This window comes from Arachis hypogaea, chromosome 1 (assembly GCF_003086295.3).
Source record: "Arachis hypogaea cultivar Tifrunner chromosome 1, arahy.Tifrunner.gnm2.J5K5, whole genome shotgun sequence".
Lineage (NCBI taxonomy): Eukaryota > Viridiplantae > Streptophyta > Magnoliopsida > Fabales > Fabaceae > Arachis > Arachis hypogaea.
In genome coordinates this window covers 104,482,360-104,502,968 of record NC_092036.1, presented here as the reverse complement: position 1 = coordinate 104,502,968, position 20,609 = coordinate 104,482,360, and the positions used below count along the sequence as shown (strand labels likewise).

The following is a 20,609-nucleotide window of genomic DNA, read 5'->3' as shown; positions in this document are numbered from 1 at the left end:
AAATTTGAGGTTAGTATGGTATTTAAATCCAAGTCTGAATTCATGCAAGCAACAAGGGACTATACAATACAGTGGGGTAGAAATATATTGTTTTCGAAAAATGACAAGATTAGAGTCAGAGCTGTTTGCAAGTCTAAAGATTGTCCATGGGTAGTTTACTGTGCGTGTAATAAACAAGATGGATCTTGGCAAATTAAGACTCTAGTAGATAACCACACTTGTCCAAGAAGGAGGAAAAATAGAGCTGCAACCCAAACCTGGACCCTTAGTAAGCTAGTACCCAAGCTTAAAAAACACCCTACCATGAAGCATCGAGAGGTTTATGACTGGTTTGTGAGAAAGTGCAACATCTATCTCAATAGCACATGCATTACAAGAGCTTTGAAAGCTGCTAGGAAAATAGTTGAGGGTGATGAGATAGCTCAATATGGGTTGGTGTGGGACTATGCCAATGAGTTGTTGACTAGTAACCCAGGCTCCACAGTTCAAGTGTCTGTTATCCTCATGCCTCAGAGTCCTCCCCTGTTTGATCGTTTCTATGTTTGTCTTGATGCCTGCAAGAGGGGGTTTAAGGCAGGTTGCAAACCCTTAATTGGCCTTGATGGAGCATTTCTAAAGACACTACATGGGGGTCGAATTTTAACAGCATGTGGACAGGATGCTAACAATCACATATTGGTGATTGCTTATGCCATTGTAAGTGTCGAAAACAAAGACAATTGGAAGTGGTTCCTTGAGTTACTGCACAATGACCTTGGAGACTACAGGGAGAACAAATTGTGCTTCATTTCAGACATGCAGAAGGTGAGATTGTTATTAGGATTAATTTGATTTACTATATAACATTGAGGGACCTAATTGATTTAATGAATATATCTGAGGGACTATATTGATTGAACATCTTTTCGTGACTTTGTTTACTTGCAGGGTTTAATAACGACTGTTCAGGAAGTGTTTCCTAGGGTACACCATAGATTCTGCGTCTGGCATTTGTGGCGCAACTTCTCAAAACAGTGGTCAAGCACTGAATTGAAAGATTTGGTTTGGGAATGTGCTCGGTCGAGGACAACAACTGAATTCAATCGAAACATGAATAGAGTGAAGCTGATCAATATAAAAGCCTGGGAATATCTCGACAAATGGCCTAAGGATGCATGGACAAAGGCGCATTTTAGTGAAGTGCCAAAGGTCGATAACATTTGCTGCAACAATGCTTGCGAGTCTTTCAACGCAAAAATCAAGCATGACAGGAGCAAGCCCATCTTAACATTAGCTGAGGAAGTAAGAAGAATAATCATGAAGAGTATTGTTGACAATCGAAAGAAGCTACATAACTATCAAGGGATTCTCCCCCCTGTTCAGCAGAGTAGACTTGAAGTAATGACAACGTTATCTAGCCACTGGGCTCCACTATGGTCTGGTGATGAAAAGGAGGAACTCTACGAAATTCATGGCTGGCCAATCAATATGGTGGTTGACCTGGGAAAGCACACATGCAGCTGTCGCTTTTGGCAACTCACAGGTAACAAGTTCAACACTTAGTTATTGTCATCTACTTTCATGCACGATCTTTAAATAATAATTGATTTGTCTTTGTAAGGGATGCCGTGTATGCATGCAATATCGGCCATTCAGGATAAGAATGACAAACGGCCTGAAGACTATTGTCATGACTGGTTGAAGATGGACTCGTACAGGAAGACTTATTGCTTCAATGTCAACCCAGTGAAGGGATAGGATCTGTGGGAAAAAACTCCACACCAAGCTCCCGTTCCACCACCATTTAAGGCCAAGCCAAGAAGACCAACCAAGAAAAGGAGAAGGGACAAAGAGGAGCAACCTAATGGGTCAAAGACAAAGATGAAGAGGAAGTATAACCCTATTAGATGCATGTATTGTAGTGAGATAGGACACAACAAGAGAAGCTATGCAAAGAAAAAAGCTACGGAAGCTGAGGAGCATGCCAAACAGTTGCAGCTGCAACTAGCTAAAGTTGCCCCTGCTGCAGATGGTGCTGACCCTGAAGTAAACTCTGTCCCAGCTGAAGATAATCCAGCTCCAGCAGATAGAGGTCCATCACCAACACAGCCTCCAATAGTGATTGACATTAGCTAATCTGAAAGCATACCACCAACACAAGAAACACAATAGGTTGTATCATGACTAGGCAACTATTAAGCACATATGATTTCTTTTATAATGTACATCTAAATCTAAATCTGCAATTAATTTATGTAGGAACAAGTCATAGCTAGGCCGCCCAAGTTAAAGGTCATTAAAGGAAAAGCCAGAGTACAGTCCTCTCCTAAGCCCACTGTAGCACCACCAGTGGCTATATCTACTGAGACAATCAAGGGAACTAGTTCAGCCACTACTAAAAAGCTGGCCAACTTTATGACCTTCGTTCCTACTCCAGGCTTCAAGCCCCCAAGAAAGACTGATAAATGACTTTGATTGGTGTTGAAATGTATTCTGTTTGAATTTGTTTTTGTGTCAGAATACTTTAGTTTTTTGCACAAGGCAATTGAACTTCCATTATCTACATTTTGGTTATCTATGTAATTGAAAGTTGTACTATGCCCTTTTATTTTGTTTTCTCATGTAAAATCTTATGACTTTGCTGTGGTTTTTATCCTTCAGACAATGTGACATCTAGCCTTCTATGGCAAGTTAATATTTAATAGTACTTTCACTACTGATTATGTTCATTCCTTTATACGTCCTACTGTAACAGTGATTCGGAATTCTTTGGAACATTTGAATTCAATTCTGTTGTCTTAATCTTAAAAAACCAAATGCACCATCTATTCTCATTCAAGGGATTCATCTCATTACACCTTCACATATCACCAGAATTTATTTTACTTGGAACTACATAACAAACAACAAACGATGACATTAACCACAACTACAGCAAACAGGAAAATTATTAACATTTTCAATGCTTTTACTTCAGCTTCCAAGCTGTCCAGTCTCTATGCCACCTTCAACCTCCACTCATCATAGTCACCATCAACCTGCAGCTCAGCCCCGTAATCTTTCTTTATTCCACCTTCGCCAACCCTTTCATATTCATCATCGTCAACCCACTTAAAGTAATTGCAGTGACTGCCCTTCTGCAGATTCAGAAATCAGAAGACAAAAAATTAACTAAAACCCCAAAACAAAAGCCAACATGGAACACCTTTGACTTCTTACACAACACTCATCCGGTACCTTGGGCATGCACGGAATAGTCTATCTAGATTCTCTGCTGTGCCAGATTTTCTTATCGCAGCCTTCAACCCACAGAAACATGATTTCTTATGGGTTTTCCTCCTGATTCAAATTGAGACAGTCAAACCATTACTGCCGTTTGACGGAAATGACACACCACTACGGCCTCCATTTGTTGCCTCTATCGTCGCCCCAAACCAGCAATTTCAACACTTACCCAGGCATAGGGCCCTATTTTAAATGCTGAACGCGATGTATTTATCGTGGAAATTAGGATTAGGTTTGAAATAAATAGGGACTGATTTGAACTGTTTTCTCAAAGTATCAGCAACAGCTTATGACACCTTGGTCTATTCCATCGTGAAAGCTAATGAGACAAGTCAGCAATCGTTAGCCAAGTCACTAACGAATTTGACGGAAGGACAAATGTGATTAACTGGTGTATCTTTTAAGGACTCTTTTGATTATGTTTATCTTTCTGGGACCAAAATGGGGATTGAAGTATCTTTTAGAGACGATTTTGAGTATTAAGTCAAGAAAGATATTATTTATGCAAGACGAATTGACATTTCCATCCCGGTCATTCACAAGAGATATATGATATCGGAAAGGATAAGATGGTAAATTACGCTGTATCGTTTTCGCCATTGCGCGATAAGGGTCTGTGAAGTGTGAAGGTGTGTGGATTGAGCAACTCAGAGTGGCGAAAATGGCTTACCATGTTTGCTCCTCCCCTTCCCTCCACTCTCTCTCACCGTCGATCGGTTCTTCGTCTTCTTCATTCAAATTCAACCACAAAGTCCGAAACTTTGCCTCCTCTTTTCAACCACCCTCCACTTCGCTAACGCCTTCCCAATCAAGAACTTTTCTCCACGCCAACCGCGTCTCGCTGCAGGAATCGGTTCCGAAGCTAGCCGAAGACGCTGACATTGAAAAAGATTCCAAATTTGAGGACCCAGTCGAAAAATCCTCGTCTTCCTCCAAGAATTACGTGTGGGTCAACCCCAAAAGCCCCCGAGCCAAACAGCTTCGGAAGAAGTCTTATAATACAAGGTACACTAATCTTGTTAAAATTGCAAACTCTTTGGACTCGTGCAACCCCACTGAGCATGATGTCTCTGAAATTCTCAAGAGCTTGGGGGATAAGGTTTTGGAGCAGGACGGTGTAATTGTTCTCAATAACATGGTGAGTTCCCAAACCGCACCTCTTGTTCTCAAATACTTTCAGAATAAGATTAGACCGTCTAGGGAGGTGATTCTTTACAATGTGACCCTCAAAGTGTTTAGGAAGTGTAAGGATTTGAATGGAGCAGAGAAGCTGTTTGATGAAATGCTTCAGAGAGCGGTCAAACCTGATAATGTTACATTCTCAACTATAATTAGCTGTGCTAGGATGTGTTCTCTGCCTGATAAGGCTGTTGAGTGGTTTGAAAAGATGCCCACCTTCGGGTGTGAGCCCGACGAAGTTACATACTCGGCCATGATTGATGCTTATGGACGAGCTGGTAATATTGATATGGCTTTGAGCCTCTATGATCGTGCCAGAACAGAGAAGTGGCGAATTGATACCGTGACTTTTGCAACATTGATTAGAATGTATGGTGTGGCCAAAAATTACGATGGGTGTTTAAATGTCTATGAAGAAATGAAGGTTCTTGGCGTTAAGCCTAACATGGTTATCTATAACACTCTGTTGGATGCCATGGGGAGAGCTAAGAGGCCATGGCAGGCCAAGAGTATATATAAAGAGATGACTAGCAATGGATTTTCACCAACTTGGGCGACCTATGCATCTCTCATACGAGCCTATGGCAGAGCACGATTTTGCGAAGATGCACTCATTGTCTATAAGGAAATGAGGGAAAGTGGGCTGGAGATGAATACACTTCTTTATAATACCCTTCTAGCTATGTGTGCTGATGTTGGCTACATAGATGAAGCATTTGAAGTTTACGAAGATATGAAAAGTTCTGGGACTTGCAATCCCGATAGTTGGACCTTCTCATCCTTGATTACCATATATTCTTGCAGTGGGATGGTTTCACAGGCTGAAAATACGTACAACGAAATGGTTGAATCTGGATTTGAGCCTACTATTTTTGTGCTGACATCACTTGTCCAGTGCTATGGAAAAGTCAAGCGTACGGATGACGTTGTGAAGACATTCAATCAACTATTAGATTTGGGACTCACTCCAGATGATCGCTTCTGTGGGTGTCTTCTGAATGTTATGACCCAAACACCAAAAGAAGAACTTGGGAAGCTAGCAAATTGTCTGGAGAAAGCTAATCCAAAGATCGGGTCTGTGGTGAGATATTTGGTGGAACAGAAGGAGGGAGATTTTAGAAGTGATGCATCAGAACTGTTCAATTCAGTTATTGATGTGGTAAAGAAGGCCATTTGCAATTCTCTTATTGATCTCTGTGTCAACCTGGATTTGTTGGACAGAGCTTGCGAGCTTCTCGACCTGGGCTTGACACTCGAGATATATACAGAAATACAGTCCAAAACTCAAACTCAGTGGTCGTTGCATGTAAAGAGTCTCTCACTTGGAGCCGCGCTGACCGCATTTCATGTCTGGATAAAAGATTTGTCTGATGTTTTGGAATCTGGAGAGGAACTTCCACCTCTGCTTGGAATTAACACTGGGCATGGGAAGCACAAGTATTCAGATAAAGGTTTGGCGAATGTATTCGAATCACATTTGAAGGAACTGAATGCTCCATTCCACGAAGCTCCCGATAAGGCTGGCTGGTTTTTGACTACACTGGAAGCAGCTAAATCATGGCTGAAATCTAAGGGTTCGCCTGAATTAGTTGCTGAATGATTCATGAAATTTATGTTCTCCGTTTTTATATTGTAATGTTTTTCCAGGGAATGATGAACCATGTAATTTATATGCGTTTTCATTTGTCTCTTGACGAAATTTTTGTACTAGATTCGGAAATAACAATCGGTTTATATTGGATGCCTTATAGAGTAATGAAGACCCTTATTTGGGTGTCAATTATCTATTGTAATGGTCGGATGATTTCTTTCAGGGAAGTCACATATTAATTTGTCATATTTTCTGCGTGTGAGTCTTGCAGTCTTGCCAAATATTGAAATATAAGATAATTGCAATGTTAAGCTTTTGGAAAAGTTACTCCAAGATAATAGCATTTTAATGCTCTTGAAATTATAGACAAACTTGGTTAGCTAACTCACAATCACAGACCATATCATATAATCAAATTCCCACATTGAGCTTTCGTCAATGAAAATTTATTTCATGAAACTGCATCACCATTTTTTTTCTTTTCTCCAGTACTTTACCCTAACAGTGGTGATCTCGTTGTTCGATCAGAGAGAGTGATGGCGGAATTGGATGCTGCTGAGACAAAAAGGCGAAAAGCGGAGCAGGTTGAAATGGCGGAGGAAGCGTGCCTTTGCCTTGTTACTTCTAACAAGTTGTTCGTGATCAAACTAAGCAATTTAAAGAAACAAGAAGATGATGTCAAAGATTGGACTTGTTTGCCTCCACCACCGTTCGATTTCGATTTGAAACTTCCAGATCCTGATTTATGTCCTTTCGAGTTCGACTCCAAGATTTATATGGCGGTGTCCTGCCCTAGACCTCTCGGTGCTGATTCCAACTCCTGGAACACCTACGAATTCAAATTTGATGAGCGCAGTATTAGGCCTGTGGAATCACTGGATGGTGTACCCGCCCCTCTTTATGGATCATCCATCGCAAACACGCCAGGCTCAGGCGATGTTTACTTCTGTATAGATCCACTGGCCATATATCCTGGACTTTTCGTTCTTCATCATGATTCTAGAGTTTGGAAACAGTTAAACCCTCCTCCGGACTACGAACGGGTAGGTGCCAACCTTGTCGTGTTCGTCCTCCACAACACCGTCTTTGTTTCATCGGACACGGGGAACGAGACAGACTCCTATTTGGCCCACTTCGACCCCATAACAGAGACTTGGATAGTTGAGCCCGACGCTGATAACAATCTTTCGAAATTCATCAATGGTAGGTACATTTGCAGTAGTACTGAACTTGGCCCCTTTCGTAATACTTATCCCCCAAAAATTTCTGTGCCCCTTCTGGGTCTCGGCAGCAGCAACAACTACACGGTTTGCCTTACGCATGATGAGTATGGGGAGGAGTTTGATGAACCACTTGTTATCTCGGAGAAGGTGTTTGCCATTTTGGTTAACTACCAGAATGGCCGTGTCGCCTTATATCAATACCTTGATGTGTTTTTTGAGGGTAGTCAACCCAAGATGGAAGCTGGGGCCAGAGTCAATCTTGTTGACCTTGGCAACGGGAAGGTGTGTGCAATACTCTTTGCGGAACTAGTGGATTCCGAAGACAAATTGTTGCTGTTCTTCTCATTTTTCACACTGTCGTTGTCGAAGGACTTTGCAGCATTGCAACTTGACAGCGGGGCTCCTCCCATGGAGCGAGATTTCTTGCAAGTAACTGTCCATAAGAAGTGTGTCTACACCATGGAGAACTCGATGCTTGCTAATGATATGCGCCACACCTTTGTTTGGCCACCTATTAAGGGGGGAAGATTTCACTATACGACAGATATATGATAGTAACATTTCTTGTTATTTACTGTGGCTTTTTATCCTCCTTTGTCCTTTTTAATAGGATTATGAATGAACAATGAATTAAATAATAATGTCTTTGAGGATTATGATCTTGCTTGAATTATGTCTATATTCTCTTTAGCTCAAAATTACCTGTGTTTTTTTGGGATATTTGCACTATTGCTGTTCGTCTGAGTGAATTTAGAATAAGTGATGACATCTTGCTTATGCTTTTTGAGATATCATGGGGTTCATTCTATGTTGTTGACATAAATAAGTGATGACCGTACTTGAATTAACAAGTCATTGTTTTTCCTGGGATTTTAAATAAATTATAGATTTTACTTTTGCACCATGCTTTTTGATTGGTTATCATGATTTGATTTCGAGATAAGGTAGAATTGCAACTTATCATGTCTCTTTTTCATTTTCAGTTAACATCTATGTATTCAGATATGAGGAACCTTTTAGATTTCAATTTAGTACTTGGAAAATATATTTATTTTACAAAATTTATTAGCATTGTTGCGTACACTGGTTTATTGAGTTAATTTCGTCAATTGAATGTTACTAGATCGGAAGTAAAAATAATAGTTGTGAAGTTTGGTGATGTACTAGAGTAATGAAGACTCTATTCGGGTGTCAATTATCCATTGTGGTGGCTGGATGATTTCTTTCAGGGGAGTCACATAGAAATCTGTCAATTTTGTCATATTTTATGCATATGACTCTTGTAATCTTGCCAAACATTGAATTATAAGATGATTGCAATGTTAAGCTTTCATGTCTAGGAGAAAAACTATTATTATTTCTGGTATTTGGAAAAGTTACTCCAAGATAATAGCATTTTTATGCTCTTGAAATTATAGATGAACTTGGCTAGCTAACTCACAAGTCAATATCACAGACCATATCATATATATGTATCTATATGTTGAACAAGAACACATCAGTATATACATAATCAAATTCAAATATTGAACTTTCATCAATGAAAGTTTAGTTCATGAAACTGCCTTACTATTTTTTGTTCTTTTCTTTTATCTCAGTTCTGTATTTACATTTTACAAGGAAAAATCACATTGTCAATGATAAATAAATTGTCTCGAACTATCTCCAAACAAAGAATCATCAATGATCTTTTGTCACCCTGCAGCAATTAAATAATAATGTCATAGTGTAGTCTTAGACAAACAGAACAAACATGGAAGTTAATGTTAAGTTACCGAACCTTTTAGAGGTGCTTGTACTTCTAGTTTTCTTGTTATCATCCGACTTTGTAGATGAAGCCTCCTTCTCTTTTGCAGCTGCTTCTCTCTTCATTTTCTTCCACTCTACTTCCATGGCTTTTGTCAGTGCATCAACTTTCTTTGCAAGCATCTGAAATAAACAACATCTTAAGTCTTTAGTTCAATTTGAGAAGGATGCTTAGGTGACAAGGCATTAATTAATGACTATCACCATTACCTTAATTTCTTCATCTTTGGCTTGCAAATTACTGTCTTTAACTTCACAAGACTTCCTCAGATTGATGACTTCTTTTTGAAGCTTATCATACAGAAAACCTGAGACCACATCTTCACTGCCAAAATCATTTGCTATCTTGCTTTTTGAATCTTCATCCACGTCCACAGCAGTGTTTCTAATTTCTGCTGCTTTGTTTTCATCACTAAACCTGTTCAACTTCATGTCTGTGTCCACATGTATCTCATTCTCCTTTTCACCACCATCAACAACTTTGCTTCGTGATGCCCATATCCCTTTCTTCAACACATTTTCAGCAGCACTATATCTCTTTCTTGCAGGGCTCCCCTGTTTTAACATCGCAGCAGCATTGTCTGTGATCATGTTTTTGTTATTTGGCTGCTGAAACAAAGAGCTTCCAACAGCAGATCCCCTAGGTTGTGATGTGGATCTCTTTCTCAGTCCACTACTAGTAGTTAGGAAACCTAAGATGTTAGACTTTTCTTCTTTTGGAGACTGAGAAAACGTGTTCGAATTGGTTGCATTATTTGAGAATTGCTTTAAACCCTCTTCTAGTGTCTTTAGCCTCAGCTTCAGTTTATCCTGAAAGAAACAACCACATATGTAAAGATTTGTTATGGATGCTCACATGCACTAAAACTAAGAAAAATACCTTCAACTGTGATTCTGCCTTTGATGATCGCTCTGACATAACTAGCTTGTCTTTCAACCTTTGAATCTCTGCCTACATATTAAACACAAATTCCTTACTAAATTATATAGACATTGTTATAGCAATACTATTAGCCTTTCTTGATTGTGACCATATATGTACCTGCATAATCCTCCTCTCTTCAAGCCATTGCCTGACAGGCATGACCTTATCATTTTCATCCTTCCACTCATTAGCTACAACGTTTGCAATTCTATTGGCTGAAACTTTTGCCCTTGCTAGCTCCCTCTCCAATGTTTTCTTCTCCTCCTGCATGATGGTGCAACTCCAAGTTACCACACATACTAACCAGCCAGATATTATATGAGAAAATGAGTTCAAGATATGTCTACTAGCAGCTCAGAAATCTGCCGTTGGTAATCACGAATGGCATTAGCAGTGGCTCCGCTTGCTAAGATGGTTTCCTCGAGTTCTTGAATGGTTTGGCTAAGCTTTTCAACTTCCAAAATCTTTTGGCGGTGTGTTTTCTCTAGGATTTTGTTTTCCTCCTGTTTATGGCAGCTGTTAGTTAGCTGCATCATAGTTCACAACAGAAAGAAAAAATGTGAGAAAGGATAGAGATTCTTGCCTGGCAAATCTCAATCTGTCTCTTCAAATCTATGTTCTGATTTTGAACTTCCTCAACAATTAGAGCCCTCTCTAGTGCACTTCGCAAAATCCTCTCTGCTTCTAGCAGTGCTGACTCTTTCGACTTTGTGAGTCGTTCCAAAGCTTTCTTATCCTCTTGTAGTGCAGTAATCTATGAAGCCAAAAGCATGTTACATTGTTACTATTTTTATTATTATTATTGTCAGTAAGTAAAGTTCATACATTAAATTAATTATTTGACAAATGCATCCTTGCTGGGAGTTGCATTATTTGTACCACATTCTTGTATATTTTAATCTCAGCTTCAAATGGAGCAATGATGCTGTCAATTGGAAGAGAATCATCATCCTTTTGATTTGCATGTACCCTTCTAAGAGTTGCTTCTGCCGCATATTGTGCAGCCAATGCACATTTCTTTTCATCTGCCAGTATCTTGATTTCCAGATTCTGCATGGCAATAGATTTAAAAAACATGCATTTAGAAATACTAAACATGATTTCAAATTCCATGAAATAACAGGACCAGACTATACAGCACCTTCTGTTTGAGATGATCCTCAGTAACTCCAAGCCTCTCCTCCAGTTTATCAACTTCACTTCTCAACTGGCAGACTCAAAAGAGAATAGTTAGTTCTGAGAAGCTCTTATATATGTTTTGTAATTATAATGATACAGAGAGACTAAAACACAAATACTGAAATACCTCTTCTATGGCCTTATCCTTTTGAGCTTCAGTTAACTTGAAAGTCTTGATTTGACCCTGGCAAGTGGCCAATTCCTTGTTCTTTTCTGCAACAAACATTTTCTTATTCATTTTGGTGTGTACAAATAAAAAAGAAAAACAAACTAGAAAATTACAGCGAGCCATGCATAAAAAGAAAGCATATCAATATGAATATGAAAGAACCTTTGAGATGGTTTTGCAAACGATTAAGCTCCAACAGCAGCGGATCTGATGGTTGGACAAGTTGAACAACATCATCTCCATATTGCTCTTCACCGTTCATCACCATATTTTCCCTCCTTTTTTCTCTGACAAATGCACTCACTCGGTTATATATATGCACACAAGTGAAAAATGACAAAAACAACGTTGAAGTTTGATCCCCTTCTTGTGTGTTACTGTTACTGGTAAATGACAAAATAGAATGAGTCCAAAAACATCAACAACAAAATGAAGGTTCCAGTGCCAGGACAATATATAATAGAATTTGAATGAAAGAAAGAAAATGGAATTGACTTTCTCCCTATACTTAAGCAACCAAACTTAGTCATACATTTTAAAATCAAAATCAAAATGCATCACACGCCGGCCAAGCCGGTTACTATTTGTACTTGATTAAACATAAATTAAGGTTAATTGGGAACTTACCTAATAATAATAATAATAATAATAATAATAATAATAATAATAATAATAATAATAATAATAATAATAACGGTTAAACAATTTTGCTATACCTAATACTTCTTTTCATAACTGATAAAGTTCAGTTTCTCAATCATTTTGCAGGGTAACCGATATTGCTGACACCCTTTGCTTCAGTTTTCAATCTCAATTAGTATTAAGGTATCATCACTCACCAATCAGAGTTTAAGATAATTACAAAGCGGACAAAATTATTACAACTTCTTAATCTTATCCATTTTATTGTTTATATCCTTTTAACCTAATAAATAATAAAGAGGAGTGCTAAAGGCCAGCACTTTTATTAAATTCTAATCAACACTTAACCATCAAAAGAAAATTGAATTATTTTATATCATTAGATGCAATCTCACGGATAAGAAATTAAATGAATGAAGAAATGACATGTATTCATGACTAGAAAGTGACGAACTAAAGGTGGCTTCCAAGGACAAATAATTTGGGATGAATATATTGGTTGATCTTTGCTTAAAAGTATAAGAATAATTAAATAAAATGATACATTTAAAGGTGAAAAACGTACACGGGTCCAGCTGTTTCTGATGAACAAAATGGTCGAAGCCAAATGGCATATATTTTTTATGCATGCGACAAAGGGAAGGCATTATCAACAGCGAAATTAGGACATTAAGAATTTAAGATAGGGTTTGGGCTAATGGGTTTTCTCATCAAATATAATTCAAGTTTATAATTCTTTTAGAATTTGCTATATATTAGTAACCATTCTTTTGATAGTGATTTAATGAAAGTGGAATCAAGCTAAGCTTTTGATACTTTGAGTTGGCGGATTAAAATTAAAATAAAATAATACATACTATAAAGTACCAAACCAAAAAATATTAAAATTAAATAATAAACATGTAAATTAAGATACAGTATTTTATACATACCGACGTAAGCCTGTGCAATTCATTATATTCTACATGCTGATAACTTGATACATAGGCGTATATCATTGCCATTATTAATTTACTTAAAAATTGAATAGATTATCTCTGCTTAGACTAAGAGTGAGTTTATTTATTTATTTTTGAAGTGTGCTTGTAATTTTTTGAAATTATAAATTGATATTTTATATTTGGTAAATTTAAATATTGACAAACTTACATATTTTTTACTTTTAAGGTTAGAGATACTTTTGTTGACATAATATATATGACCATCTACTTAAGATCTTATAAGTTCTATGACCAAAAACATATATATGATTCAAATATTCAATATCTCTATATATTTCAACAATTGAAATTTAACATAGCATTGTGACATTGTCACTTCTCACCTGTGCAACTGTCATTATCTAATTTATTTTATTTTATCTCATCTTATTCAATTTAAGAATTGTGTCTCCTTAAGAATTCTTGAGGGATTGGGCTCAGTTGGTGATTTCACAGATTGAATTTTGGAAGGTTCAGCCCATGCCCATTTTGCAAGCAACCATGATTTGGTGTGTGGACTGTGGAGGACTTTCTCCCTTAAACAATGCTGCAATGAATAATAATTATTAAGTTCTTATTAAACGTGTGTCCTAAAGATATAAGTTAAACATGTTATAAAAACAATATTTTATAAAAATTATTGTAAAAATAACTTTTTTTTTATTTTCAATGTACTAAACACATCAAAAACATTGAAAATTTTTTTTTATTATAATTTAAAATCATAATACTTGAGAGACAAAAAATAATCTGTCTAAATAGTTAGAATTTGTCTTATTTAATATTTATTTATCAGTTCTGTTAGATAGATAATGACTTTTGTAAACAATATGAATAATAGACTCTAAAATGGACCTAATAAAGTAAAAAACCACTCCACCCCCAAATTACCTCCTAAACCTTAATATTAGGATAACTATATGCCTAGTGAATTGAACATCCATCCGTTGTTAATTATGTATGAGTAAATTGAATCAAAAGGAATAACCATCCAATTAAGAATAATCAACATAATTATCTGTATACTTATTGAATTGAACATTCATATCTATTGTTTACATTGTTCAGTATTCACATTGTCTCTCTATACTTTTTCTTTATTTATTACAGGATGCATTAAATAAAGTCAAAAATAGTAAGTTTTGGCAGTTTTTGTCTAATCTTTTTATTACCAAATATTTTCGATTTTAAAATGTGTCTTCAGAATATAAGTTAGTTAAATCCTAATTACTATGATGATATATTTTATAGTATCTACAAATAATACATATTATAACTTCACAAAAGAGTGAATTTTATCTCTCAAACACTCACATTTAGACAATTTAAACAAAAAATTTGTAGGCATCATAGAATTGCTCTTATTACTAAGATACTAATACTAAATAGTAATACTAAAAAATGGTGGACTATACGAACAAAAGTTTCACTCCAAAGCAAATCTATATCCGACTATTAGCTTGTGACATTAACAATGACCTTTTCATCTCTTTCATGAGATTGAAGTTTACCTATATTGTTCCAGAGTTTTCTTTGTGTAAATAATGGTATGTAATAGTAATATATTTAAAGAAAAGAAACCTTCAACCCAAAGGAAGTGCAAAATTTAGCCCAACCATTCCCAATTGTTGATTGAATTCATTTGTGCTCTGCTCTTGTTGATCAACAACCTAAGTATTTGTTAGTAATTATAATTAAATCATAGCAAATTCTCATCTTTTTTTATCATGCTCTAGAAACAACAAAACTTACATTAGGTAAAATTGGTCAATATATAGGTCATTCAAAGTTTGCTGCTGAAAATATTTTTGGAAAAAGTTTATAAAAGTTTGACAAGTTATAAAACATATGACAACTCAAGTTATTGAAAGTATAACAGATCAATTAATTGTGAATATTACACTTAACAGAATTTTACTCGCCAAGAACCGATGATTACATTTACACAAGCTTATTTCAATGACTAAAATGCCCCTTTTCCACTAAATGATTAATCCACAAGTAAAAGTTCTAGTACATAACCAATAATCAGTTGTATGTTATGCAAGCATTTTCCAAATCAAAATATGAGAGAAATAATATATAAAGTGTATTGAAAATTCAAATGATATCAGCTTCTGTCAGAGTTCCTGATTTATCTACATCTAGTTTTCTAAACCATTCCAATACATCGGAAACATCTTCATCGTTGATCTTTCCCATTTCCTTCAACTTGTATACAACAAACTCTGCAGCACTGAGAAGAGAAACAATATAATGTGTGAGATTAATAAGCATCACGTATGATAGTAGTGCAATAATTGCATTATACATTACCTAACAGATTTGTCTCCATCAAGATCAGCAGCTTCAAGATCAGGACGTGAGATTTTCCTAGAAAGAATCATTTTGGCAAGTGATCTTTGTCTTTCATCAGTGTGCATTTCAGCAAGATATGCAAAACATTGAGCTAAGCAAATGGTGCTACTCAATATCCAAAACACTGCAAAAGCACGACCAATTCCAGTTGAAAAACTCTTATCCCCATAACCCAAAGTTGTCACTGTGGAACAAACACAATACAATGCATCCACAAAATCAAGATCCTCAACCCAAGATAGGAAAATCATTCCCACTGTAATAAGCACCAAGAAGGTGCAAATTGCAACCAAGAACTTGTGTTTGGCCTTGTTGCTATTGTTGTTAGATTGAAACTCTTTGTCAAGCTCTTTGTGCATGGCCTTAACAACCAACATTTCTTGCTTCTCAACAATGTAATCTGCTGCTTTGTTAAGAATCAAACCAACGAGGGCCATTCCGGTGAAGACGTAGAAGCATGCAAGTAGTTTTGCCACTGTGCTTTTAGGGACAAGATCTCCATAACCCACAGTGGTCATTGTCACAACACACAAGTAAAGTGCATCAAGAAAGGGATTGGTTTTTGTACCTTCAATTTGGTTACTTGTCATATAGAAGCATAGGGTACCTCCACCTAGGTACATTGTTAGCCACAACAACACTGGTTTCAATTGAAATTCTGCTTGTTCTGTTGAAGGGTTATTATTATTATTATTATTATTATTTTGGACTATAACTACATGATTACTGTTATTTTGTTGGAGATTGTTGAATGTCTGTGACGATGAATCTGATGAAGCTGTGCCATAATTCCTGGTGGACCTTCTTCTCTGGAGGTCACTTTTCTCATGATAATGATCTCTTGCAAGCAATGACTCTTGTGCCTCATCAATCCCCATCAATAATAATATAATATATACACTTATTATTTTTAATTTTTCATGCAATATTAATGTTACCTCATTATTCCTGATGAAATACAACGAATTTTCAAAGGCAGACACCAATGGCATACAAGAAAGACAAGAGTAGATTATTCATGTAGTGGTTTTAGTTATTACCTGCTGAGAACGTCGCTTCTTGTGTATATCGACTTATTAAAGAAACTGAATTTCACTCTTCTTGTTTTCATTAAATTAATTAGCAGAACTAGCAATTAATTGAACACACACATAAACTAAACAACGTGACCACTGACCAGAAGCAATAATGTCTCTTATGCTTCCAAGTGGACATCTTAACACCTCAAAAACTCCCAAGTTTCTTCCCCTTTAATTAGCTATCCAACCCAAGGTAACACGCGCCACTAATAATATACACGGATAAAGAATTAATATATTTTAGTCAAAAATACTAAATTAAAATTAGTCATGAAAATCAACCATTATATATTTGTATATAAATATGTGTTATTTAATTTATTTTTAATATATATTTTATATTTTTATATATATTTTATACTAATAATTAAATTTAATTATTTATTTTAACGTATACATATTATAGTTAATTTTAGGAAGATCATAATTTATAATTGTTTCACTCGATTTTTACATAATTGGACAAAATATCAAATCGAGTTTGTATCAAAATTTTAAATATCAAAGAACAAATACGACTCTTATAAAAAAGAGCAGGCACGACCCGAAAATAACTTAGCAACAATGTCAAAATATATTGAGTCAAAAGATTAGTAGCAAAATAAAAAATACGAATTAAATGATTACTAAAATAAAAAATTTAAATAAAATAAAAAATAAAGAAAGAAATAAAAAAATAACGAAAGTGTAAAGAAAATAAAGAGAAATGAATTAAACAGAATCAAAAGAAAATAAACTAGAGGTGACTCCTAACTCTAAGGCTATGTTTGTTTTTAAAAACAGGATATGACAAGATATGAAGTATAGAATAAGATAAGACACTCTTGAATAAAAATACCAAATTTTATATTCTTATATTCTATTTGGTGATAAACTAAAACAAATTATAAAAATATAATTTATTTTTATTTTTTTATTCATTTTCTTCTATTCTGTTTGGTGAATTAAATTAACAATCTTATTAAATTCAGATGTGTTTTTCAATACAACAAACGTAAGAGTCTTTTTTTTTTCTTTTGATATTGTAATAGATTATTAGCAATGGAGATTAGATATAATGCATAGCATTTAGGTTGAGTTTGGGTAAATAACTAATTAAGTTTTTTTTAAAAAATAATTTTAAATAATAAATAATTATATTAAAAGTAGTTTATAAATAAATTATTTTATATTTAAATTTTTAATTTTAAAATTATTTATTTTAAAAAAATACGATAAAAATTTTTTATTATAAAAAAAATATTTTTTTAATTTTTCTATAAATTTTAAAATAATTTTATAAAAAACTGTAGTTTAATTTTAAAAATTATACTAAACATTAATATTATTATTTTTTATAATCAAAAGTTTAAAAAAATTATTTTTAAAAATTTTCAAATAGCATTTAAACTTATTTATTTTGTGATCAGCGAGCGAGGACACTTGCACCTCAGCACGTGCTTTCTTAATTTTTTATACGTTTTGGTGTATTTTTTTATTAGTTCTTTATTCCCACTTAAATATTCGAATGTGAACTTGTGAATTCGTGTCCTTTCTAGTATTTTCCACATATCAACCAACAACATAATAATAATAACTTTTGGTGGATTTTAGAAATTAAAAGGTTGAGACTCATTATTATATGCAATAGTTAAAGATTTTAATTTTAAAATATAAAATTTTTGTCTACTTTTAAAAAATAAAAGTATAAAGACCAGAACTTTAAAAATATAAATTAAAATTTTAATAATATTTAAAAAAAATATTCGTATTTAATTTTTTAAATTTTAAATATATTATTTAATTTCTATATTTATCTTAAAAAAAACTAAACATAATATTCCAAATTAATTAAGGACAATTTACTCAATTAAAACAGGGCTCATCCTTAAACGCTCCTTGCTAAGTATGGAGTGATGCACATCTTGTGAATTTGTTAAATCTAAACTTTTTATTTATTATATTTTATTTGAATGATCTGGATTTAAAAAGGTAACCTGTTAATCAGGTTAATTATTTTTTTTACAAATTTTAAATTTTTTTGGCAAGTCTCAGATATTAGGATGAAATTCAAAATAAAAAATTAGTATATAAATATTAAAAACAATATGTCTGTACAAAAAAAAAAGTTATTGGACTTTAAAATTAAAATAAATAATACATAAAAAATAAGTTAAAAATTCATGTACTAAATCCAAAAAAAGATATATTAGAATCTTAAAAAAAATAATATTAAATATATATTATGTATATAATATTAAAATTTAAATAAATTTTGTTTTGTGTGAAATAAAATATAATATTAAATATAAACACAATGATAAAAAAAATTGTGTTATATATATATATAATATTAAAATTTAAATAAATTTTGTTTTATGTGAAATAAAATTATAATATTAAATATAAATACAATGATAAAAAATTTTGTATTATATATATATATATATATAATTTTATTTTGTGTGAAACAAAATTAAAACATTAAACATGAATAGAATGATAAAAGATTTAGTACTATATAAATTTAATTAAAAAAATATTTATACAACGTAATAAGCAAATAAACATATAATAATTTTATTTTGTGCGAAACAAAAATTCATGTAAAAAAATATTTATATAATTTTTTATTAACAATTTTTTATTGAAATATGTTATTTTACTATATTTATAATATATTATTTGAGATAATTATATTATTTTAGTTAATATATATTATTTAAAAAAATATTTAAAATTTATTATTTTTGTATTAAGAATATTATTAAAAATATATTATTATTTTTTCTTAAAATAACATTTTCTTTTCTTTCGTTCAAATACTATGACAACAAAATTTTTTGTGTAATTGCTTCTACTCAATAAATATTATATTCATTTATTTTTATATTGTATGTAAAATAAATAATTAATGTTTAAAAAAGTTAATAAAGGAAAGAAGTATTTTTTTTTTACCAATTCTTAGGTGAATATAAAGAGATTATGTCATTTGAACTATAATTCGTTGGTAAAGAAAGAAATACTCTTAATTATATATTAAATAGAATAATTATTTATTAGGCTCATTTTTATACAAATAAAAATTTTTCTTAGTTTTATATCTGTAATATTTTATACCAATTAGCTTCAGAATTTAATTATTTTTTGAATAAATTAATAAAAAAATAATACAAATAATTGTTTAAATATAATTGTATTTTAATTTTTCATTCTATTAAGTACACGTTGAGGTTAATTTGAAATAAAAGATAATGAACTTGTTGTAACTGCCATGCATATTGTGCTTTGACTGCGTCGTCATCTGAGAATCATGCGCCTTCATGAAAACCGGGATTCTTCTACAGAATCCGTTTTGCGTTTGGAGTTAGCTAACCAGTAGTGGCGACAGACATGCGTCTTCCTTTTCTATGGCAGCAATTTTTCGGACTTTGATGGTCATTTATGGTAGAAGTGGAATAGGGTGGATTCAAGAGCGTCAAAATCTATAGCTAGCTAAAACGATAGTGGAAGCACCTGCCATCAAACAAAACAGTGAAAATATTTGAAGACATCACATCGACAATAACAGAGTAACAGAGGAATTAGTCTTTTTGTTAGTGCTGGTTTGTTTGTTCAGCCCATGACAAAAAAAATAATAACAATAATAAATAAATTAAATTTACCTGATAACTTTTGATAGTAGGTTAACTTTTAAGGAGTGCTGCACTCCCTACTTTATCTGGAGTGCGCTAGCTTTCGCCTTAAAATAGATGTGAAGATTCTTTACTCAAATCTAACATTTTCAATTTGTTTACGTGAGTGTCCTTTTTGGTTATTATGTAAACAGTGGTAGGTAATTACGGTTTTAATTTGTGCATAAACCGTAGGAGGCCAGCACGGTTTACACTTAGAAAACGTTGTATATAAACCGCGGCTGCTTACCACGGATTAAGAAGGAAAAATACTATTAGAAACCGTAGTTAGTCATAAAACTTTATGAAAAAAAGCTGTAATGGAATGGCATGCATTAGTAAGATGGGAAGTGGTGCAGACCCCTAAGAAATTAGATGGATTGGGAGTTGGGGATGCTATGCTTCGCAACACAACTATGTTGTTTAAGTGATGGTGGCGGTTTGCTAAGGAGGACTGTCCGTTGTGGAAGAAGGTGGTTTGCTCCTGCTATAATCTGATTCCTAATGAGCTGCTGTCAACTCAAGTGCTACCTACTAGAGGAGGACCGTGGAAGGATATTT

General features: G+C 33.8%; 4 protein-coding genes across 4 annotated transcripts; 2 read left to right on the top strand and 2 right to left on the bottom strand.

Moving 5' to 3' along the window:
- The first annotated feature begins 303 nt into the window (after positions 1-303).
- LOC112765156 (uncharacterized) lies at positions 304-1,737 on the top strand. Its single transcript, XM_025811068.1, has 3 exons — positions 304-804; positions 928-1,522; positions 1,601-1,737. Exons 1-3 carry the CDS (start codon positions 304-306, stop codon positions 1,735-1,737), a joined length of 1,233 nt encoding a protein of 410 aa, XP_025666853.1.
- Positions 1,738-3,781: 2,044 nt separating this feature from the next.
- LOC112706383 (pentatricopeptide repeat-containing protein At4g16390, chloroplastic) lies at positions 3,782-6,223 on the top strand. The gene has a single exon (XM_025757666.3). The coding sequence runs from the start codon at positions 3,926-3,928 to the stop codon at positions 6,041-6,043; it is 2,118 nt and encodes a 705-aa protein (XP_025613451.1). The 5' UTR covers positions 3,782-3,925; the 3' UTR covers positions 6,044-6,223.
- A 2,515-nt stretch (positions 6,224-8,738) lies between these two features.
- On the bottom strand, positions 8,739-11,755 carry LOC112706387 (microtubule-associated protein 70-5). Its single transcript, XM_025757680.3, has 11 exons — positions 11,499-11,755; positions 11,295-11,380; positions 11,130-11,195; positions 10,868-11,038; positions 10,572-10,742; positions 10,336-10,491; positions 10,106-10,252; positions 9,944-10,015; positions 9,274-9,873; positions 9,038-9,186; positions 8,739-8,956 (listed from the first exon to the last, which is right to left on the bottom strand). Exons 1-11 carry the CDS (start codon positions 11,602-11,604, stop codon positions 8,938-8,940), a joined length of 1,743 nt encoding a protein of 580 aa, XP_025613465.1. The 5' UTR covers positions 11,605-11,755; the 3' UTR covers positions 8,739-8,937.
- Positions 11,756-15,008: 3,253 nt separating this feature from the next.
- LOC112706375 (two pore potassium channel a) lies at positions 15,009-16,469 on the bottom strand. Its single transcript, XM_025757652.2, has 2 exons — positions 15,275-16,469; positions 15,009-15,194 (listed from the first exon to the last, which is right to left on the bottom strand). Exons 1-2 carry the CDS (start codon positions 16,306-16,308, stop codon positions 15,059-15,061), a joined length of 1,170 nt encoding a protein of 389 aa, XP_025613437.1. The 5' UTR covers positions 16,309-16,469; the 3' UTR covers positions 15,009-15,058.
- Between the last annotated feature and the right edge of the window lie 4,140 nt (positions 16,470-20,609).

Bases quoted from the DNA above. Each gene is read 5' to 3' on its own strand.
- LOC112765156 (XM_025811068.1), top strand. From the start codon at position 304: ATGAAGCATCGAGAGGTTTATGACTGGTTTGTGAGAAAGTGCAACATC. The intron at 805-927 runs GTGAGATTGTTA...GTTTACTTGCAG, and splicing joins TCATTTCAGACATGCAGAAG to GGTTTAATAACGACTGTTCA. The intron at 1,523-1,600 runs GTAACAAGTTCA...TGTCTTTGTAAG, and splicing joins TCGCTTTTGGCAACTCACAG to GGATGCCGTGTATGCATGCA.
- LOC112706383 (XM_025757666.3), top strand. From the start codon at position 3,926: ATGGCTTACCATGTTTGCTCCTCCCCTTCCCTCCACTCTCTCTCACCG.
- LOC112706387 (XM_025757680.3), bottom strand. From the start codon at position 11,604: ATGGTGATGAACGGTGAAGAGCAATATGGAGATGATGTTGTTCAACTT. The intron at 11,196-11,294 runs GTATTTCAGTAT...TGAGTCTGCCAG, and splicing joins AGGATAAGGCCATAGAAGAG to TTGAGAAGTGAAGTTGATAA. The intron at 11,039-11,129 runs GTGCTGTATAGT...ATTGCCATGCAG, and splicing joins AGGATCATCTCAAACAGAAG to AATCTGGAAATCAAGATACT.
- LOC112706375 (XM_025757652.2), bottom strand. From the start codon at position 16,308: ATGCCATTGGTGTCTGCCTTTGAAAATTCGTTGTATTTCATCAGGAAT. The intron at 15,195-15,274 runs GTAATGTATAAT...TTCTCTTCTCAG, and splicing joins GATGGAGACAAATCTGTTAG to TGCTGCAGAGTTTGTTGTAT.